This window comes from Crocodylus siamensis, chromosome 1 (genome assembly GCF_052110815.1).
Source record: "Crocodylus siamensis isolate JL-2025a chromosome 1, ASM5211081v1, whole genome shotgun sequence".
Lineage (NCBI taxonomy): Eukaryota > Metazoa > Chordata > Crocodylia > Crocodylidae > Crocodylus > Crocodylus siamensis.
This window is the reverse complement of record NC_143395.1, coordinates 137179893-137203847: the sequence shown is the minus strand read 5'-3', so window position 1 is coordinate 137203847 and position 23955 is coordinate 137179893. Positions and strand designations below refer to the sequence as shown.

Below are 23955 nucleotides of genomic sequence, written 5' to 3'. Positions count from 1 at the left end.
TGTGACAAACATTTTTCAATCTATTTTTTAACCTGCCCCATTATAATTGAAAGTACTTATCACTAGTAAAAAGTATGTAATTGATTGTTCAACAACAATATAGCAATCCATTTTTGGTGACACTGCACTAATACCCTGAAAATTATTTCCATTCTACAGATTTCAGAACTGATGAAGAAAGAGTGGATGAAGGCCATGTGGTCAATTAGTGTCAGAAGCAAGAAAAACGCTTAGTCTTCTAGCCATGGGTACAAAAAACCAAACGAAGCCACTGAGACAGAAATAAAATCTACAAACAAAGTGAAACCCCCACAAAAACTTTCATACATTCCCTACAGACAATTATTTCAAAGTATTTCTGTTAGTTTTGATGCCATATTTACCCCCTCCATTCTTATCCTGGTCCACCAATTTCAAATAAGAATTTCTAGGCAACATAACTGTTTGGGCAAAAAACTAGAGGGTTTACACTTTGCCTGAACTCCAAGATAAAAATACTGCTTTAAAAAGTTTGTCCTGTGTAACCGTAGCATGACAAAACTGATATACAACTTTTGATCAGTGAAGTCTACTTGAAGTAGTACAGAAACAAAATTTCCACCATGACTGTTTTTTATGGCTAAGCTCACTGAAGTAATTTAGAGGTAACTGGAATTAAATATATGATGAATGCAAAAAACAACAACAACAAAAATCTTCAAAAAGCTCAACTGCCAGATTCCAAATTAACATTAGTTGCTGGAACAAAATATCTCCAAGTGATCCATTTCAGATTCATTGCTGGCAGTAGATTTTTATTACAATGAAATATTTTAGTCATAAGGTGTCACAAATGTGATATTACCTAACTGTATCTGATTTTTCTTAACTTCCAAACTCTACAGACGAAAAACAGGAATCCCTGTTTGCTTATCTATATCTACAGATACACTTCCCCCAAAAAATGACTAGCTTTTAGACTGATATACAGTGCTTATAACAACATATATGGAATAGGTATCATGGAACTATTCCAAACTTGATCAATATAAGTATCAGTCTGCAATAAAACATATTTCCCTAATTAAAAAAATATTGTTCCTGGAGACTTCTTCTTACACCCTTCCAGTCCATTAGGTATTTAGCATGTACAGACAGACATGTTAGTTGTCTTTTACAAAACTAAAACTAAAAAGTGCAATGATGAGGAAAGCCCCTTCTTTCTTCTTCTCATCCTTATGCTTGTAAAGCTGATGCAAAGGATGGCTGTCACTATAGTACTGCAAAACTCAAAGTTCTATGAACAAAGAATCAGAGGGCAGCCAAGTACCACATTCAGAAGCACGTCTTGAACAAATAAAAAGAAAAATTTTGAAATCAAACTCTATGCTTGTAAATTTCCTTTGAATGTTTTCATAAGATATTGAAACAGTTTTTACTGTACCTAGTTCCATTGAGAATATTAAAAGTTGATGTTAGCTTTCATTATATAAACTTTGTCACAAGCTTAGTAATTAATCTAAAAATATTAACGTAGAAATAAAATAAAACCCACCATTAAATGGAAGTTCTGGCTTCCTTTCAAGAAGTTCCCAAAGGCGTCCTCCAGCACCTAATCCTTTTGTTAGCTCAGAAAAGAAAGAGCTCATACCTAAAGAAAACACAAAACACACACAATAACCATACATCACTAAAGTATGTGGAAAACACGAGAAGAAATTAATCAGTTGTGTTCATAGCAATTTGTAAAATAAAACTATGCAACTTAGACATGAAATATTAGAAATCTTAATACTTACAAAAGTGAGCTTACAACTTTAAAGAAATCTTTTCCAATTTCAGTGGAAGATACATGTGTGTGCAACTGTTACAGTGAAAAAGGATGAGAGTTGCAGGATATTTCTGCAGATTTCACTGTAAGGATTGCAATAGTGACAATTCATTCCTTACAAAGAACTTCCCATAAAGCATATGAAACTTTAACACAAATTCTATAGGAAGGCTCTTTCATTTCTATTGCATCCTGAGGTGACACTGAAATGAACTAGAAATTCTCCAGAACCAACAAGTAAATGCAAAAGCTACTTTAGCCAAGTACAAAAATGAGTTCAATATAGAACGGTCCTATTTTTACGCTGGGTTCTATGTATTCTACAGTATACTACCCTTACATTTTCAAAGTATTGTACATTTGCACATTGATAAATACAGAACTCCTCAATGGGAAAATTGAAAATATTGGCAGTAGTTAGGGAACAGCCAGAAAACAGTTTGGGTTTTGTAGCAACAGGAAAATTCTTGTCAATATGAGAAAGAAACATGCTTATTGCAAGCATTTAGGTGAAGAAATAGAAGTGTATTCTATCTCTGTTCTTTACTGCCTTCCGTGAACACCGGCTCTGCACACAGTCAGCTGCAGCCCACAAAAGCTTGTTTTATTATATATTTAAAAAACAAAACAAACAAACAAAAAAACCCTACTTTGGCTAGTTTATAAAATGCAAGTCTACTCTACCTTCTATCTGAAATACAGTAAACAGTATAACAGGAGCACCATTCATTCTTAATAGAATTCAAAATAGTTCCCAAGCTATATCTTATCTTCATTTTTTAGGTGGTACAATACTGATGAACATTCCCCAAGAGAAGCAGTTAGTCTCTGGGTCAGTAGCTTACAAATTCTAATCTTTACTGATGAAGGAAAGGAATACAACAAGGAAGGAAAGACAGCTTTTGCTGCTTCTATGACACGGTCTCTTAAAGAACTGTTCTAACTTTATGCAAATGAGTGTGGGAATTACAGCAAAACTTCTACGTGCCTTCCTTCCTAAAAATAATTATCCTAAACAGAGACACATTTTATTTCAGATAAAACCTAAATAATTCCCAATGCAAAGTCAGATCATATCTGAATGTACTTTGAAGATTTAACCTCTGCAATTGGAGCAGGGGAAGAGCTTTAAACCATTTGGTAATGCTATGAAAATCGAAAGTCTTTAATTCTAACTGACCTTTCCAAAAATATATTTACAAATCTTCCCAAAGATCATTCCATCCCATCAGGACACAGATTAGAGCTAAACTGTGCTCAGTGGTGACAGATAACAGAACAAGGAGCAATGGTCTCAAGTTGCAACCAGGGAGTTTTAGGTTGGATATCAGAAAAACTCTCACTAGGAGGGTGGTGAAACACTGAAACAAGTTACCTTAGAGGTGGTGAAATCTCCATGCTTGGAGGTTTTTAAGACCTGGCTCAACAAAGCCCTGGCTGGGATGATCTAGTTGGGGATGGTCCTGCTTTGAGCAGGGGGTTGGATTAGTTGATCTCCTGTGGTCCCTTCCAACCCTAGTTTTTTTATGATTCTAAGACTCTTAAGGAAAGCCAAAAATTAAGAGGTTTGGGTTTTCATTTTATTTTATTTTTTTAATACAAGAGACTGGTACCTTTTGCTGTACTCTGAAACATAACTTTAGCGTATAATTTGAAATCATATGTTTCATATTCCATACCTCTAATGCTTACTCCAACCCAGAAGGCATACATCAGGAAGGAAGAGAGTTCACCAACTGTCACTTGGGCACTGCTCATGAGTAATCCTCCTTTGTACAGAACAGAGAGGACAAACAAGTTCCCAGAAAGCCCAGTCTGAAGAACAAGAGAGAAGTCTGAATTCAAATTGGATTTTTTTCATAAACATCTAAAATTTCACCTTCTGAAAATTTTGGTATTTCATTTTAAAACAAAAACATCACCTTGGTAAGTAGATCCAAGTGAAATCTTAAAACTTTAGTTTACTTAAACTTTCTGGGTTTCTCATCCCAACATCCTGCCTACATTTGAAAGCTTTGTCTGGCAGGGCCTCAGAGCTCAAGTATTTAAGATCAGTTAAAGCTCTCTCCAGAATGCAAAGAAATACTCTGCAGTACCCTCAATTGATCCTTCCTTCTCTAAACCATAAGCAGCTGTGATAGACTTCAGAAGACAGAGTGCCCAACCTTCAATTAAGAGGGAAGGGATAACCACAGTTCCTTCCCCTCTAGTAAAAATGTATTTTATATAAAGACACATAGATCTGCAGCCAGATGCTATTATACATTATAGACCTGGTTACCACAGCTTCTGCTGCTACATTAGGGGGTCCATTTTGCCCAGAAACAGTCCGAATGAACCCAAGCCGCTATAACTAGGGACCTACCTAAATTGTGGCAGAAGTGCACCGTGCAATGGCTCCTTTAAGTCTCTCTTTTAGTTGCATACCCCCTCCCCCACTGATTGGTCAAGGAGCCCTTGCAACACCACCACTGGCTGCTGATCAGCTAGGAGGCAAAAACTGCAGCATATTTAAAACTATGTTTTTTTCTAAGTCTGTGAGAGATGGGCCCTATTCGATTTGGATTCAGCCCAAATCAGGGACAGTGATTCAATCCGTTGATTCGGATTACCCATCATCTGACGGTTCGATGCTGATCAGCAAATAAGCAATTCGGACACAGGCACAGCTTTAAAAGTTTTTTCTACATACCTTGAGGTAGCAGTGTGGCTTGTGATCGCTGCAGAGCTGGGGCAGATGCAGTGTCCCACAGCAGCGCAGGAAGCTCTCCAGCATGCTCAGCAGTTAACCCAGAAGTGGACTGGAAATACTTCTGGTCCACTTCTGGGTCTACTGTGGAGTGCGCTGGGCCCCCATGCCCCCCCCGGTTTGGTGCTCAGCTGCAGGGGGACCCTGGGTGCCCACCCCAGTCCCAGGAGGCACCAGTTGCCAAGCCGGGGGCCGGAAAGTGGGGGGGGGTGCACGGGGGCCCAGTAGCATGCTCCCCAGTGAACAAGGAAGTGGACTGGAAGTGCTTCTGGTCCACTTCTGGGTCTGCTGCCAAGTGCACTGGGCAGCCCCACCCCCATGCTTCTATGGGATGCTGCATCTGCCCCAGCAGTGCAGCAAATCATGAGCCCCTGCTACCTAGAGGTATGTAGAAAAAAAAAACATTTAAAGCTGTCTGTATGGCCGAATCTCTACAAATCGATTCAGAGGGTTCCAATTCGATTCAGAGATTAAAGGGTCCTTGGGGAGGTGGAGGATGCACAGCAAAAAGAGCAAAATTAAATGAATTCCTGTGCAGCACACCGCTGCTGCAATTTAGGTAGGCCCCTACCTATAAAATTTTGCTGGGAGGTACAATGAGTACTGCTAGCTGAAGAGCTCACATGGGGCCAGTACAGATCACTACATGATCCAATTCAGGGCATTACTTGGACATTTCTGTCATCTATAGAAACAAGTCACATTTTTTAAATTGCCGTGGGCTTAGCAGAACCTTAAAAGGAATACCCGGCTTAACCTGGGTAAAATCTCTCATTACACTGATCTTTAATACAGAAAGGTATAAAACGAGAGTATGAATTAAGCCTCATCAAGTTGCGAGCACTAGAATTTTATCGGACTCACTGCTTCAACAAATAGCCCGAAGGAGGAAAAACAACAAAGAATTCCTTTCTCCAGCACCATTATGGAAATTCATTTTATACAACATTGATTTATATGCACCATATCAGAGCTATAAGAGTCCTTGAGTATTAAGTTCCCCAGACCTAATATACCCTGGATGCTTCACCACCTTAATATACTTACAGCTCCAAAGAAACATGCAGAAGCTAGTGCCTCTTTTTTGGCTAGCTGCAGCACGTAGCCAACTTTGTTTGCATATTTCTTCATTTCATTCATCTCTTGCCCAAATGCTCGAACTGTTCTTATGTTTCCAATGCGATCTTCAGCTAACTACGAAAAAGAAAAAACACAAAACTGGACCCACACTCATGGATAGGTTCACATTTCAAAAGGTCTGAAAGTAAAAGCAATACAAAAGCTTTTCTATCTGTAAATATGGTACTCTGAATGTCAATGAAAAGCTTGCCATGCCCCACTCTTGAATTCCATGATACCAGAAGCACATTTTATACTAAGATGGTTTTAAAAAGTAAGTCAAAACTAGTTTAGCTTTAATACTAGTGTGGAGAGAAACAGAATAGGATTATACCAGCTAATTTGCAGAAAGCAATGGGCCTTAAAAAAAAAAAATCTTAAATTTGGAAAGGACAATGGATACAAGAAAGAGAGGAGCATTAAAGAGGATTATTCATAGCTGTTCATAATAAGTGACTTGGAATGATAAATACCCTATTGTATACCACACCATGCAGAAAAGACTGCATTTGTTTATGTAATTCTATTTACCTGAATGAAGCTGAATTGGGGATAAAATTTAGCCCAATAGTATAGTCTTCATTTCAGTTTAACATGCAAAAACTCCCAAATGAATAAAGTTAAACCTTCAAAAAACCCAGACTCAGTTAGCTTGCTCATTGACTTACACTACAGTGAGAGTATGCCACAACAACACCCTAGCACATGAACCAAGATCAGGCTTGGAGCCCCACCCTCTCCCCCTCCCCAAGACCACCATAGTTTGTTTTCCTCTTCAACCCTGGTGTGTATTTCAGACTTTGTACAGAACAGCTGGGAAGTCTTCAACCTGCTTTCAAGCAGATAGACTTCCCTTGGACAAAGGACAGGCAAGATAAACAGCATGTGGCTAATCTTTCTTCTGCATAGTGTGTTTGGGCAAACTGACCATCCCAGGATTAACATAGCTGAAACCCATGAATATTTTAGCAAGGCCTTGTTCTCAGCATTTCTCTCTCTTTCATAGTAAAAAAAAAAGAAAAAAAAAAGTTTATTCTAGAATAAAATTACTAAGAAATTACTAGAAGGCAATTGTGCCTCAGGTCTTTCACAAACGCCCCTTAAAAATAACCACCCCCAATTCTCTTTTTGACTCCTCCACAGATGAAGGAGAGGGAAAAACAAAACAAAACAAAACAAATTTTGCAGCATAGCCCAAAGGTTAATAGACCCAGGCTCAGACGGATTAAGAATCAGGGTAAATCATCAGCTATCACATGAAAAAAACCTTCCTGGAGAATTGTTTTGTTGGCTCAGCCTCTAAAAGTGCTTTCTGTTGTCTCAAATCTCCTTCATCGTACAGTTGCAGACGTACCTACTCATAATTAGGTCTCACATCATTCAGGCCTTCATAGGCTGAAACTGTATCCCTTACACTAAGAAAGAACATTATTCCCTTAAGCCAGGGCTGTCCAACTGGCAGCCCACAGACTGCATGAGGCCCATGAGGGTTTAAGTTGAAGCACCAGGGTTCTCCCCCAATTGCTGCTCCCCACATCATTCCAGCTGCAACAGCAGCCACAGTGTCTGGATTTCCCCTCCCTCCTCCAGGTGCTGCTTCCTGCCCTCATCCCAGGCACACAGGGCAGTGTGGTGCAGCATGGGAACATGAATGCAAGTACAGGCCACACCTGTACGGGCTGGGGGGCCAGAGGTCATATCCGTGAGGAGCAACACTGTGTGTTGGGAGCATCTGTGTGACCCAGTGGTCTGTGGCTCACCTGGTGTGGCCTGTATGGCATGCGGCCCACAAGGGTTTAAAAGTTGGACAGCCCCGTCTCAGATTTTATCAGCACAGATTTCCATAAAGCCAGTATCATTTTGCTTCCAATTTTTTTCTTTTTTAAACAAAAGAACGCTAGCAGTGAGACCTGTGGGAAAATGTTATTAACCACTCCAAAAAAATTACTTCCTCACACCTAAATAGTTGAAAGCAAAACAGGTTTATAGCTTCAGGTAAAGAAATGGACCTCATACCTCAGCAATTCTATAATACCTTCTTAGGGTATTTCACTTTATATTATCCAAAGCATTCTACTAAGTCTTAGCAAGATTACCTGTGTTGCTTCTGCAAGGGAATCCTGGGTCATTCTAGTAACCTTTCGTAGATATTTTGAATAAGCCATACCTAGGATAACCAGAGGGGGCACAATACTCAGAACAAACATGGCAAGTTTGGGAGAGACAAAAACCTAGAAGTTAAGGATTCAAGAGTTAATATTTTGGCATACAAAAAAGGCACATTGCTGAAATACAGAAGTGCATACACTCAAACCTGAAGAAAGCCACACTGCTTTTTTAGTGTAGTTGTAACTTATTTTGTCATTTCCTGTTTTCTAGGCTAACCACCCATTCTTCTACAGCATTTGGGCAGTACAAAGAATCAGGAATCAAACTGTATGGATTCTATTTCTGGCTCTGACACTGCTTGGCTCCATGGGCTTGGACAACCCACTGTCAGTAATAGATGTCCATTTTGTTACCGTAATAGAGCCCTATCACGGCAGCAACTTAAGCAGAACCCCTCAATGAAATCAACTTAACATTACTTTTAAATTAATCTAGGTTGGATAAGGCCTGTAATATTTGGCCTTAAACAAAGGGCTGAAATATGTAAGTCTTATAATTTTGTCAGTGATAAAGACTTGAATAACACTTAAAATTTTTATAGTGGAAATTCTTGCCAGCTTCTGGTAACGTTACCAGACTGAATTTCTTCTTTTCTTTTTTTTTTTTTTTTTGGTGATCATGAAACCTTTTTTCTTGTCAGTCTTTCTTAGAATGACAGCAACAAGCAACCCAATGGCAGTTATAAAAACTGCCACCAAATTACCTATTCTGAGATAAGACTGTAAGAATGTTTTGGCCACGCAAACCATTGTGGGGGGAAGTCTCTTATGCAATAAAAATTAAACCATCCGCTAGACATTTACTGATGTAGAATGTACAGAACACCAAGACCCTTAACTGAACTCTTTATCCTAGCTATTGCCTCAGTCATTAAATGTAAAATTCTTATCAGTAACATGCAATTTAATGTTGCCCAATATGGCATCTTTGGAGCAGTGCCTCATTAAAGTAATACCTATGGCATAGTAGCAAGCTGGCTACAGGCAAGTCACTTGTTAGAAAGTAGCACATAAAAGTTATAAATTTTAGAAAGAGCACAGAAGAACAAAGCTCTCTCTGAAAAACCACAGCAACTTGAGTGGATTTTGAAAACCTTTACACATATAAACTACTAATACCAACTTATGAAGCCTTCAACCCATCATGAGCAGTGAAGGAAAGGAAAAAGACAAACATACCATCATGCCAACCCCTACTGAAGCCTGAGCTCCTGCTCTGAGCCCATCAGAAAGGTTTTCAGTCACAGAACGGCCCAACAGCGCTGTGTCTGAAGATAGGCGATTTATCAGTTCTCCTGTGCTGGTCTTATCAAAAAAAGCAACTTCTTGCTTCAGAATAGAGGAAAAGAGATCTTGTCTCAATTGTTTCACAATTCTTTGTCCTACAAGAAAAAAGAATGGTTATCCAGAAAAGATTAACGTTCCAAAACTTCACATGTAGAAACACCCCCTCTCCCCTTACTGACTTTATGAAAGACTGGAATAGAATTCTTCCATTTAAATCATACTGAAGTGTTACAAAATCCTAGAATCTAAACAAAGTGGATGTATCCAGTGCATGGCAAGTTATTCCACATGGGGTAGGGGAGGCTGAGGCCAGCACTGTGCTGGCCCCAGTAACCTTACCTGGGGTCCTCCCGGGGCTGCAGCAGCGATCCTGCCATGTGGAGTCTGGCCAGCAGCGGTGTGTGGCTCCAGCCAGCCAGGCTCCAGCTTTGGGTGGCACACACTGCCACTGTATATGCCACTCCGCTTTCCCCTTTCCCCCCCCATGGGTTTTTTTGACCCCAGAATATCAAGGGGTCAAAAAAACCCCCACCTCTCTACACCGCTCCCGTGTAAGGTGGATAATGGAATGTGCAGTATACCACACTGTCACACTCATCTGGACGTGGCCAGTGAGCTTTAATCAGTCTGTGTCAAGATTTAATTCCTCTTATATTAGGCACCTTTGTATTGCTCGTTTATCTTTGATGTGATGAAACAAAATAGCAATTTTCAGAGAGATTCACAACTGGTTCCAGGGATTTCTTTCAGACCTTTAAACAGTACCCTGTTTCTATGGCAAGGACCCCCTTTGACTTCACTGGGTTTCTTTTACCTGCAGTTTGCATGAGGTACACACGAATGGCATTTGCAGCAGCACCACACAAAAAGAGCCCACTCAGCAAAGCACAGAGGCTGGTCAGGCTGCTGGTGAAGTCTTCACTGGGATTTGTATAAATGGCATCTATCACTTTCCCCAGGAAGAAAGGAGCTGACATGGTGATGACACTGGACACTGTCAGAAAGCCAACACCAGCTGAAACAAAACACACAAGCCCCCTTACATTCAGAGTTTGTTCAACCATTACCAGAATAGAATGGATGAGTATTGTTTTTAATCTTCCAACAACCTATTAAGTACTATGGTCTCTAGGACTAAATTACTGGTACTCTTTGAACAGGATATTGAAAGCCAGTTTGACACAGCTCACCAAATGCACTAAGCTACAAAATGCTTAAGATGTAGATGGGAAGAGTCCCATACAAAAAAACCTTCTCATCAGCAGATCCTTTAAAAAAAAAACAAAAAAAAACAAACAGTGGGGAGAAAGCCAGTCTTTTTTTACTGAGACACATGGGATTAATTTTTGGGGAGCACAGATCTCTTTCCACATATAATCTTCAGTCAAAGAGAATCCACAAACCAGTGTACCGACTAAAAAGGTATATATCCTGAAAGCACATTCTCAATGAGCAGACTACTGATAAGACTATGAACAGCATATGCAGCCAACCTGTAGCCTATCTTATTTAACATGGCAGACAACATACTGCCTTCTTCCTCCTGCACTTCTGACAGTTCCTATCATTCAAACTTTTCCCTCCATTTGAAAGTTGCCTCTCCTTGCTAGTGAAGCAGAACAAAATATGCAAGGAGCCTCTTTATGCAGCTTGAAATGTTTGCCCTGTTCATCACAGCAAAGCTAAAGCATATCTTCAGTACTTTTGGCTCGCTTCATCCTAGGAAAGTTTTGAATGAGTTCTTTATTGACGCCAACTTTAGACTTAGAGCATACCAACTTAATTAATACCTGTTTTTCAGAACTATGAATAACAGATTTGCTTTAGTTAGCCTTCATCACCATCATCCAACCTGTGGCACAGGTAGTTAGTGTACAGGCACATGACCCCAGGCACAGATGAATTTAGATGACAGGGATTGGAGTGGCACTCAGGGAGGAGACAGGGATAAGTACTGACTCAGTAGTTTGGCCCTGCGAGAGCCATGGGTGTGGGTTCTGCCAAATTCAGTGTTGATACGTCTTAGTGACAATGGGATTTTGTGGCACCAAGACACACTGCAACTTTAAATCAGCCACCACTGTCTCATAATTTGGACTTACCTTGTGGCATGATTGCCAAAGAGGTTGGCTGCCATTGATCTAACCCATCAGCAGCCAAGGGGCTATCAATGGTCTTGTGGGTTTTTTTAACTTCTGTTAAAAAAAAAAAGTGTTGCTGTGAAAGTTAACTGTAAAATGACAAATGCAGAGGAAGCTTAGAGGCTGCAGAGAGAGACATATCTGACAACAAGAGCGTGACAGAGACAGCTGTGGGGTTGGGAGTAAGCTAGCTGGAAGACAAAAGGGAATATGGGGTGGAAGGTAGGCAGTGAGGCTTTACGGTGAACTGGGGTGGAGGTGGGCTGCATGATAAAAAAGTTAAGAACAGCAGTCCTAGCCAAATAAGGATGGTAAAAAGTATTTCTTGCAGATGCTGCCACACAAGAACTTAGTGGTAATAAAGAATCCAGCACTCCTTAACTGTCAACTGAATAACAAAATTGTGCACATATTCACAGAAGAACACACCACAGCTGCAAACTCCTCAAAGCACCTTCCTCTGTCTCACAGCATAGCCTGTCTTGCTTGGATTCAGTTTCAACCAGTTGTTCTTCATTCACAATTACAGCAAATTTCACCTGAATTTCTTCTGCCTAATTAAACTAAAACTAAACACTCCGGAAATAGTGAACTACTGATACTCCATTTACTGAAATACTAGATACAACGTGCTAGTACAATGCATTTAAAAGTTTAAAATTGTAAACAATATTGCCTTACAGACTAAAAGCCAAGTAATCTACATTATTACTTATCATCCTTTCCTGTCTCCAGGTGCACAGAATTATCCCCGTTTTAAGCACAGCCAAAATACAAAAAGATTTCATAGTTTATCTTGCCAACTTTACTGCAGTAACAGTTTCATCACCAAACAGCACAGACCCAGCATATATCACGTTTTCAGCAGTAAGGGTCACCCTTGATTTCTGAGGGGTACTGTTGGCATCTAGGACAACAAGCGTGTTGCAAACTGTTGGCTTATCCAAGAAACAAAATTCAACACTCCCAACAAGAGGTGGTACAGTGATAATTAGTTAAAAAAAAAGGGAGGGGTAGGGCAGGTTCAGCAGCCAGATATGAAGGTATTCTAGAGGTTAGAGGCCCTGCCACCAGAAAAAAAACTCAACATACAAGCTCCAGGGTGTTTGCGTTAGATAGCTCGACAGAGAAAATTCACTTCAGTGTTAACAGGGAAATGCACCCTTCCAGGGCATAGATTCAATGATCTTATAGAATCACACGTCAGAAAATGCCTACAGGGATCAAACTGAAAACGAATCATTTGTAGTAGATGGACACAAGTTTACTCAGTGTCTAATAGGGAATCCATACATACTTGCATTAGGATAACATCCTATTACAACTATGGCTGAAGAACTCCAACAGATCCCAAGAGCAATATAAACTTTTGCCAGTAATGAGAATGCTGCTTTGGACAGAAGTGCATTTGTGCTCCTAAATCACAATGGGTTTCCTTTAAGCACAGAAACTTTTTTAAAATGTACAAAGTGAAAAACAAATTCCCAGTCTCAAGGGTCTCGGGTCTTGCAAAATAGTTTGTCTTACCTGCATTTATACTTTAAACGTGAGGTTTGACTTAGTTTCATCTTTTGCCAACTGCCATTCAGTATTGCATCTCCTGTTATATCCAACTGTACCAAGAAGCTAGCAAAAGAATAATCTTTGACCACACCAGCCCAAAGCTGGTAGTTTAGATCCTACCCAGTCAAGTTCGAGAGCAGAATTTAGAACAGACAGTATTAGTGAAACTGATGGGGTTGGGCCTTGTTTCTACAGAGATGAAGAGTACTGTTCCCAGGCATGCACTTGGATCTCTCCACAGCATTCAGTACAATCAGCAACAGAAACTTATCTGGTCTCTTCATCCAAGTACAGATGAAAAGCCAGAAGCTGAATCAATTCAATCTTTGCAGGTTAGCCTAAGCTGCATAGATTGAACCAATAAGCAAGTTATCATACATTCACTTTTGATTCCAGAAATGCAGCCACATGACCATAGTGACCCAGGCCAGAAGCTGAGGTGCACAAGAGCATACCTCCCTACTTGGCTAAAGCTTGGGCCAAGGCTAGCCCGCCCATACTGCAAGGCAAGGTTTGCGGGGAGGGGCAAAGCATCCTGGGATGCTGGGGGACTACAAGTTAATTAATCTGGACAGGATCTGGGACAGAATTTCAATAAACAGATTTAACCTAAATCAGTTCATTCTGATATTACATTCATCCAGGTTTATCTTAAATGATTTTTGTCATTTTGAAAGCAGTTTATGTCCACTGAATTTCTGTTGTGTTACAGATTTGAACTGGTTTCCTACCACTTATATCGGTTTATGCATCATTTCCATCCCTAGCCTTAGAAGTAGAAGGGATCAAGAGAAACTGAGTCTAGTGGATATTTACAGTACTCTGCCACCAGACCTGTCTAGTACAAGAGTTCTATTGCTTCTCTTTTCCTATGCAATATTGACATGCATCTGCTAAGCAAAGCAGTGACATTTCATGAGCTCAAATCCAAGCAATAAACAGAGGACACACTTTCCATTAACAGTCACTAGCCATTAAGCTGCTCCAAACCATTAAGCTGCCCCAATGTCAGAGAAACTTGATGAAGACAAGCTGCTGGACTCTTATGGAATTAGCTGTACCGGTTGAAGATTTACATCCACAACTTGTAAAGACACTTTGCAGTTGGGTGCTTCTAATCTTTCTGTCAACACCAGGCTCTCATGTTCTTGAAAGACTGGTTAGTTTAACATATTGCATTTTTTTCCAAAGGAGGCTTCAATCTCAATTATTCTTGGGTTTGGCTTCCTGACCTGGCTCCCCAGACAGTACCACCTCAAGTCCTTGTCACTTCCCTAATGGATTGAGGCTGAAGATATCTTGGGAGATGCATTATTTTCCTGGATCCTGATGATGTTTAATAGCTCTACCTCAGAAAAAATACAAGTATCAGACAGAGGTCCTCTCAGTGGGTGGTCTTAGACTTGCTATTCACTCCCCCAACAACTTCCCCTACTCAGGGACACATAGCACGTTCAATATTACATGCAAACAGTTAGTTACAAGTAAATATAATTTCACAACCTGTCCCTCCAAATGGAAGACAGAAGAAACCCAATGCAAACACTAATCCCTTTTTATTCTTAACCTTGAAGACACTCTGGTGGCATGGTGACAGGTGCAACATAACGTACTAAACAGAAGAGAAATATACTTTGTCTTTTTCTAAGGCATACACTGAACAGAGAAAGCATTTAATATAAGGATTTAAGGAAAGACTAAATGAGGGGTCAGGAGCTGAACTGGCAGGGTGTGGGGAGAAATGGGAAAGGGGACTGGGAAGTTATTCCAGTCACAGCAGAAAACAGAGGAACTTGAACAGCAAGACATGACCAATAAAGTTGGCACTGGAGCCACAGGAAGAAGAATCTATAAAGTATGCCTAGACAGAGTTCTTTGGAGTCACGACAATACGAAATGAAAGTTTAACTTGGAAACTGTTTGGCAGGAAGTATGGTCACATAAAATGCCAGGACTTAATTTGCGACTGTCCAGCACAAGCAGTGAAGAAGTTATTCAAAGCTTGCTGAAAAACTACATCTTCAACAAAAACATTTCTTTGCTGAAAAGATTCTACAGTCCTGGAAAACTGACCATTGAGTCAATCACCAATGCAGAGCACAACGGGAGTTTTCAGAAGCTATACCTTCAAAGCTGATGTGGTACATTTGTACATCTGCTAAATCCTGTCCTCAAAGACTAGCATGAGTTTTTTTAAACAACTGCTAGCAAAAAACTGAAAGTTTTCATGTATTGTTAAAGTTAAAATACCTCATAGAAAGCAGCCAGAACAAATGACATCTGAAAGAAGAACCACTGAAAATTATCTCAGGAAGTGGGAACATTTAGTAGTTCAGATTGGGCAACAGCTTTCCACTGGGGCAGAAGAGGCAGAAAGTGAAAATAGTTAAATCACCATCTTTTACAACGACAGGATAAAATACAGATAGAATGAACACTTCATACACTTAAAACAAACCATACAAGTCAGAAGCACAATTCATTTTCCACTCCCTTAAATAAAGGCTTAGATAAACCTCCAGCAGCTATGTAAGAAGCAAGTTTCCAGATGCTAACTTTGGAACTAGAATAAGGTAACTTCAGATTTACAGCAGGAAGCACTGCTTTAACTTTTTGTATTTTAACCATTACACACTTAAAATGAAGCCATAGTACTAATTTGAACAAGTATAGGCTTGAACATAAAGCACATTGTCTATATCAAACTCCCTAACCTATTCAAATCTGTAGGTGTAAAAAGAACCTCTCCCTGGAGGAATCCAAGTTCTGTAGAGTCAACCACTTTCAGCTACAGTGGTGGTTAAGATGACAAGGCACTACTCCAGGACCACAATAGCTTAATTAATGGATTGTAAAGAACCAACCTGAAACTGCTGCTCAAAAATTTTATAAGTTTAATGATTTCAAGACCAAAAAAAGAGTTTGCTGTAACTAACCTACTGGAGAAGTGCCAAAGTTACTGTGTGCTGGATCTGGACCATGGAGCTCCTTGCACACTGGATCCAACCCAGAGCATGGGGCAGCAGCAGCTCAAGTAAAGATGGATACACTTGCAATATGTCATTCCAAAACTTTTTAAGAATTCTTTAAAATTTGCTTTAATAGGATATACAGTTCCCTATACAAAATTATAAAGCAATAACCTAACAGAATACAATGCAGGTCTTCAGAAGAATGAAAATCTATTTGTCACAACTGAAAAGTATAAGAGAGTTTCCAGGGCTGCAGGACAAGGAGGCAGTAAGGCTCCATTCTGCACTCCCTGGGCTTGAAGTGAAACTCAAGAAGCATCAGTTGCAAGATCCTTGGGCAAACAGCCAAGCACTTTCCTCCACCCTCAGTAGGCCTTGAGAACCTCTGAAGACTGGGCTGGTTAGGATGCATACTCCTTCTGGTCTTCTTCTGGCTGTGGAGCAACACTACCACATGCTGCTGCTTGCTCATTTTGAAATGCCCAGAGGTGGTACTTCTGTCCATATCTGAAATGCTATATTCTGGAAATGTTTCAAACTCCATTCCACTTTGACCTGCTTCAAATGTTACCTCTATCCACATCCTAAGATCACGTTATAAACCAGGAAGCAGAAGTTATGGCAGCTCTCACCAATAAGAAAGTTATTATGGAGTCCAAACATTTACAAAAATAAGTTTATTAAAGTGCTCTGCAAAAGAGCCTAACTGAGGACTTTTCTTCCTCTTTGAGCCAATAAGCACTGAAGAAAGAAATAGAGAACGAGCACAAGATGCATCTAATGTTGTATCCAATTCAGGAATGATATTAGAGAGTAACTGGACAAAATCACCAAGAAAAAATGCCAGGAGGAAGAAAGAAAAAGAGAAGCAGCAGTTACACACAAAAGTTAATGACCTAGAATTACGTGTAACATCAATTAAGTTCCAAACCCCAAGAGATCTTTGCTATGTTTATCTTCTGGGATACATCCTTAGTGAAATGGGGACAGCACTGCCCAGTATCAAGAAATCATCGAGAAATACATAATTCCCAAAAAACTATCTTCCTCCTCACTTTGAAGAGACATTTACAGATTCAGGCAGCCTACCCTCTCCTCATCTGTGGCAGGACAGAACAGTTACCCTTCAGACTTCCCTCACAGGTGCCCCAGCACACCACCCAAAGTCTGTTGCCACAAAGGGCAGTAACAGTTTGTCCCAAGACATTGCTAAAAGCATCTGAATGCCTGTCCCCAGTAATCTGGTGGGATGGGGAACCCAGACATGCCACAGGCATCTGCTTTCACCCCAATCTCAACCCCTCTTTACCCCAGGACATACATCTGCAACCATGGAGCAGGGAACCCCATGCAGTTCCCTTGCTCTGCAACATGGAACACCTGCCCTAGAACCCCCCGCAGCATTTCAGCTGTGGAACAAGGTACTCACAGGGGCTTCCCTTCTCCATCCTTGTAGACACACACCCTGGAAAATCCACTGCAGGGGATTCTGGGGCATGCATTTCACACTGCAAAGCAGGGGAACCCCATGGGGTTCCTTGTCTGCTCTTGGAGACGCACACACCGGGTTGAGACCAGGCACTCCAGACCACTGTCCTGCAGGATCAGGCACCAGAAGCATGGGGGAAGGGAGCCAGGGAGATGCATCCTGGCACAGCTGATCTCTCAGCAAAAATAATGCATGCACACACACCTACCTCTGACATGAAAAGGACCGTAAAAAGTCTGCCTGCACTAAAACAAAACTGTTGATGGATGTTTCATAACTCAAACATTAAGTGTCTGTTTATCATTTGCATTAGCTGTGAATGCTCTGAAGGAAGGATTAACCAATATTTTACATCCAAGGTGTGTCTCAGACACTAGAGCTATCAGCAAACAGAAGACATTTTGTCTTTCTACAAAAAAAACGGCTTATCTGTTCAAATGAGAAGTATTCTCAGATCTTTAAAGGTCAGTTGGTCAAACCATAGAGCTGTAAACCCATGTTGTTTTTAAAAAGAAATGCAGGGTAAACTGTGGATAAAAAGAACAGCAAAACAAAAAATATTCAGGTTTGCCTCTTTCAAGGCTCTACAGCTGTAATTTCTATTTTGTCTGTAATTAATGATTACAGGCACCTTCACCATTAGCTTTTTCCTCAGACATTTTTACTTTAGCTACAAATGTCTGCTTCAGGCCAAAGCTTAAAATATGTCAATCAACTCTAGAACAGTGCTTCTCAGCCAGGGTGCTAAGAGATCCTCTAAAAGGTACTGTGGCACCTGGCCCCTGTGACAGGAGGTAAGTGCCAACTCCTCCACACCCCGGGCACCCTGGGCCTCCCCAGGGTCAAGGCATTACTCCGCATGGCCCTTTCGACCAGCTCTGGGAGCACAGGAGGAGCAGGAGAAAGAGCCAGGCTAAAGAGCAGAGCCCTCTCCCCATCCCCATGGACTCAATGCAGAGAGGCAGATGGATGGGGCCATCCTGGCTCCTTCCATGCTCCCAGAGCTGGTGGGAGGGCCCACAAGGAACAGCAGCTCTTGTCAACAGCATTCAGGTTCCCAGAAAAGCACCCACAGTGGCAGAGGCCACACTTACCCCCTCAGGTACAGACCAAGGGCAAGGAGGATCCAGGCAGCAGACAGTTGGGCATAGCAGAGTTCTGCCCCTACTGCCTTTACCTGGCACCAGCCCATGCATCAGCAGCCACCGTCACCCCCTTCTACCTCCTTCAGGGGTCTAATGACCCACCCCCTAGCTCACCAATCTGTCCCACCAAGCAGCTGCTGCCAGCATCAACCACTGTGCACAATCTACCACCATGCTCTCTGGGGTGCCCTGCCCACCTTGCAAGATCTTCTGAAGGGTGCTGCAGGGTGCAAAAAGGTACGCCCTGTAAGAAATAAATGGGATGCCTCTAATTTCCAAAACGTCAGAGGTGTCTTGAGCCTAAAAATATTGAGAACCACTGATCTAGAAATAATACCTACATTTCAAATAAAGACATTTCCTGCTAGTCCCTCTAAGCAGCACAATGTTAAAAAGCAGTTTTTTTAGTTGTATGCATCTTTAAGTTTTCCTGTGATCTAATATCATTATAGGAGTTCAATATTAGTTTTTACTCTTAACTTGAATCACTTGGGCATCTCAAAAAAGTCTCTCAAACTTTTGATACCTTTTTCTGGATTAAACTTAGCTGCACATTTCACTTACACCTGAAAATGCATGTGCATGCATGCGTGTGTATATATGTTGTTAAACTCTTAACATATTCCATATAACATATTTGCAGCACACCCTTGGGAATCACTGGTCTAGATGCAAGCACTGGCACACTAAAGTTATCGTATATATAAGAAAAAATATACATAACTCTGTGTATTGGCTTGATTATAATCTGGTACTGTGTATCATGACTGAAATTTGTAGAATAGTGAGCTTCTCAAATAAGAACCTCTAAAAACAGCAGTAAAAATGTTAAACAATCCTTGCAGTGTGCTGTCCAGACATTTAAAAGAAAAACTAATGTTAAGAGCTTTTGCTTTTAAGACCTTCAAGACATTTTCAGTGCTACACTACATTTTGAAAGGAAGGGTGAAGTTGCTTTTATAAACAGAAAGATTTCACAAGTCCAACTGCTCCTTATGCAGTATGTTGGACTCCAACAACTCTGGACTTCCACTCTATAGAGCCTCGTTCCAGAATCTGCAACAGGCAGACCATGCTGCACATAGTCAGATGCACAATATTACAGATTCTATTAGCAAAACTTGAAGGCGTTTTGGAACAGTAACACATTATATTTTCCACCTTCAAAAAAAATGCTCAGTAATACTAGAATAGAGACTGACATAATTGATTCTCTAAGAATTACTCACACTCATTTGTACTCTTTACACTTCATCATTTAACACAGAAGCAGCATAGGTACTGTATAGGTGGGGGAGGAATGGTCCTGTGAATACAATGCAGACCAGACAAACTAAGACCTGTCACAAACTTTCTGTGTTAACTGAAGCAGGTCAGTTAGACGCTGCATCTCAGTTTCCCCACAACAAAAGGGCAATAATAATGCCCACCTCACAACAGCACTACAAGGGTTATGTCCACTCATCTGCTGTCCTAGAGCTAGATCTACCTGCCTATACTGATGCAGCAACTGTAGGATAGGGCCTTGCAAAACCATCGTTAAAAAAAAATTAGTAATGAGCCACACTGTGGTTATTGTTAGAGTCACAACAAATGATATAATGTTTGTACCTCATTAATCTTTAGCCAAAATAAGGCACAGTAAAGCCTGTAAAGAGCTGCAAAGAGATGGTCCCATGCCACACACATTAGAGATCCTCAAAGCAAAGTGGCTGGGGGGCTTTTCTGCACAAAGTATCTAAAATCTGACTCTACTCCAACACTTCCTAGAAGGATGTGATGCTAACTAGGACACTTTCTATTTCTAACATCCCCATTACTGGAGAGGCTCAAACACTGGAGTTGCTCTCAAAGGCTGCATCTGGACAAACATGGGCATTTCTTTCCTTGGGGACAAGCAGCCGTCTTTCTTGTACTTCATGTTGTCTACAGCTCAGTTCTCCAACAGCTGGTGATGTTGCTACTTGTCCCCGAGAATTCCTGAGCCACAGGTGCTCTGGTGCATGGCAGGTTACTCTGCGTGGGGTAGGGGAGGCTGAGGCCAGCAACTGTGCTGGTCCCAGCAGCCTCACCTGGAGTCCTGGGAGTGCTGCAGCTGCAGCATTCCTGCAGTTGAGAGCCTGGCTGATAGCTGGAATGTGGCTATGGCCAGCCAGGCTCTGGTTATGGGTGGTGTGTGCTGCTGCCCCGGGGTAAAAAAAAAAAAAAAATCCCTACTCAGCAAGGTAGCAGTGCAGGGAGTGACTGGATATGCAGTGTGTGGCACCACAGATGGGTATGCGGTGCCACATACTGCATGTCCATAGTTTTCTGGATGTGGCCAAAGAGGTCACCCTGCCCTGCTTTCTTTGTGAGGTCAGGCAGAAGGCAGGGCAGGGCTGCACCTCAGAGCAGTGGTTCTCAACATTGTTCAGACTTAAGGCACACCTTGATAAAATCAGGATGCCCCTAGAAAACTGTTTTCACTTATTTTTTGGCTACAGAAAGGTAGTAATAGATCAATTCTTCTAATGCAAAGAACTCAGGAAGCCCACAGAATGGCAGAACAGATTTAACACGACAGATTCCCTCTTTGAAATCTCTGGGTTTAATCTCATGAGCTACATTTGCTACCAGCATTAACATTTTGTAGCACCCCACAGCACACTCAAAAGGACCTCAGGGCATCCTGCAGCACCCCTGAAAAGGACTTCAGGGCACCCAAAGACCTCAGGGTGCTGTGAGCTGTGGCTGGAAGTCACCGAAATGACAGAAAATAATAAAATCATAAAAAAGTCAGGCTGGCCGGGCCTTCAGAGGGCATCTAATCCAGGGGTTGTCAACCTTTTTTGTACCAGGACCCATTTGTAAACATCGACAGCCAATCCCGACCTAGTAAATAATTTAAGTAGAAAACAGCCCCCTGGCCCTACTGGTACCCCTCACTCCTGACCCACTGCCCCCCATCCCCAGGCCCCAGCCCCCCTGCCCCACACACTGGGGGAGATATGTATGGGGTATGGTGGGCCCCAAGCAGCGCCCTGCAGGCTGGAGCTCTGCCCATGGTTTCCTACGTTTTTCTCCTTTAAAGGAAAATCCATTTTTTAAATTTGTTTGCAACCCTTTCATATATTCTTCTGATCCATGGGTTAAGAAACGCTGATCTAGTCCAGCCCCCTGCCTGAGGCAGGACCATCCCTATCCAAACCATCATCTAAACTCTACATAAGTCAGCTGTCAACCCTGACACAACACAGACTGAACACCATCACCTGCTACAGGTAAAGCAGGGAAACCACAGCAGCCAACATCCTGCTTCTGAGAAAGGTTGTTTGTCAATATACACTCAGGGGTAGGTAACCCCTGGCACAGGTGCCAGAATGTGGTGCATAAAGGCATTTTGCTTGGCACACGTGCCTCAGGGTGGACGGCAGGGATGGGGCCAAGGCTGCACTGCCACAACAAGGGTCGAGCCCTTTGCAGCTCCTCTGCCATCCACCGCTGGCATGCCAATATCTTACAAATCAAGGTTGTGGGTGTTTTTGGCACCCTGCCCAGAAACGATGCTGACCCCTGACTCAGGAGATCCCAGGCAGAGGGCATGGGGCCCCACTAACAAAGGCAAAACTCCCAGGGCAACAACATGCTCCATGAGTGCGTGTGTGGGGGGGGGGTGCTTTAATTAGAGCAACTCAGGTAGTGCAGACACAAGTTACAGAAATTATCTTTTGAAACGCCTTCTTCTGAACCCTCCTGCAACAAATTTTCACTTGGAAATTTCTGAAGCAGTCTATAGCTGGGTGCATGCATTGGGTCACAGGTACAGACTGATTTCTGCTGCCAGATCCAGCAAAAATTGTCACTTCTGTCTGTGCCCTGACAGCCTCTCTAATTAAAGCGCCCAGGCAGCATCTTGTGCGTCAGCACCCCTGTGGCAAAAAAACAGCAGTGGAGATGCTTTAACTCAAGCTGAAACAAGCTTCGGTTAAGGGCCTCCACCACCGCTTCTCCCAGCTGGGTTGCGGATACAGAAGACATGGGAGCGCAGTAATCGCCACGCTCCAGCTAACTCAAGGCAGCTCCGAGGGGCTGCAATTACAGCTGTGTATCATCTAGGCATCCCCTCAGACCACAGCCTCAAGTGCCTTCCCGACCTCACAGGCAGCAATGGGCCTGACCCACAGCAGCAGGGCAAGACCCTCTATCCAGGAACCCCACTTTGGGCCCACCAGGAGCAGCGGCACCCCCAGTCGAAGCCTCCGAGGGGGAGCTTAAAACGCCCCTGACAGATGCAGCAGAAAAAGCAGGGGGAGGGCAACCAGCCAAGGCCGGCAACAGAGGCCTGGCTGGGCAGCCTTCATCCCTCCAGCCAAAGCCTGGGGAGCGGGCGAGGGCTCTGCCACCCTCGTGCCCCTCCGGGCGCGCCCCGCTCCACCCGCCCCGCGGTACCTGCGAGCCGCCCGCGCTCGGGCCGCGCCAGCACCAGCAGCTCCTGCAGGCGCAGGTGGCGGCGCGCGCCGGGGGGCGGCTCAACCCCCGCCGGGCCACCACGCTCCGCCGAGGCCGCGGCGGAGGCCGCGCGCGGGGAGCCGGCCGGCAGCAGCAGCAGCATGCGGGGCGGGCCGCGAACCCAGGCCGACGCCAGAGGCAGCCGCAGCCCCAGCCGCAACAGGCGAGCAGCGGGGCCCGCCATGGCCAGCCGGCGGCGGGAACAGGGCGGGGCGGGAGGAGGCGGAGCTGCGGCTCATACGGCCCCGGAGTCCCGGTCCCGCCCCGCCCGAGCCAAGGCCTGAGGGGGAGGGGAGACACCCCCCACCCCCCCCCCGCGCGTCCGTACGCGGTCGCGTTCTGTCCCCTCAACGCCACACGCGTGTCTGCCCCCCGCAATAACTGCACACACATGCCTCCATCCCCCTCAACTCCACACACACTCACTCTGTTCCCGTCACTACACACACACACCTCTGTCCCCCTCAAATCTACCCACACAAGCCTCTGTCCTTCATCACCTCCACACACGGATAGTGATACTCCACCCCATTCCTCATCTCCGCTAGCTGACCGGCCTGCTTTCTTCTCTGGGCTCCTTGTCGGATCTCAGGTTGTGGACACACAAGCCGTTCAGAGCCCTTTCAAAAGGAACGCTTCAGCTATGTTCACACTTCAGCTGTGTGGGGAGGAGCTGAGAACAATTCCCATGAAGGGGAAAAGTCTCTCATTTTAAGACTCCTTCATCCAGGTTTAAAGTTAGAGGCGTTCTGGTGCCATCCCAGTTCCGTTTTCCAGGCTGGTGTGATGAGAAGACAGGATAGACTTGTACCTATAAACTAAACAAAGTGTGTGTGTGTGTGTACACGCTTTTGTTAGTGTATATGTGTACCTCGCCACTATTCAACTGCTACATTCATCCCCCTTCTCTCTCCCTGCCCAGCCTGTGTCTCACGCATTGACTCCTCAATTTACATCTTCACTGAGTGGATCTCTGACCTGCAGACCAGACTCTGGCTTCTTTACTATTCCTTCCATTCAGGAA

The 23955-nt window shown here is 43.0% G+C and overlaps 1 protein-coding gene across 3 annotated transcripts in view; it reads right to left on the bottom strand.

Annotated features, from left to right (window-relative positions):
* Positions 1–23574, bottom strand: part of ABCB10 (ATP binding cassette subfamily B member 10) — a 35371-nt gene extending 11797 nt beyond the window's left edge. The window contains exons 1-7 of one of the 3 annotated variants that reach the window (XM_090043889.1): positions 23432–23574; positions 9948–10148; positions 9026–9228; positions 7775–7909; positions 5607–5753; positions 3490–3625; positions 1535–1630 (exon numbers count right to left, since the gene is read on the bottom strand). In XM_090043889.1, the coding sequence (XP_089900015.1) occupies positions 1535–1630; positions 3490–3625; positions 5607–5753; positions 7775–7909; positions 9026–9228; positions 9948–10110 (880 nt within the window). In that variant the 5' untranslated portion in view covers positions 10111–10148; positions 23432–23574. Of the gene's footprint in view, positions 1–1534; positions 1631–3489; positions 3626–5606; positions 5754–7774; positions 7910–9025; positions 9229–9947; positions 10149–22871; positions 23130–23431 lie in introns of those variants that run through there. The other 2 variants (XM_090043873.1, XM_090043881.1) reach the window with 2 other exon arrangements.
* Positions 23575–23955: the final 381 nt, after the last annotated feature.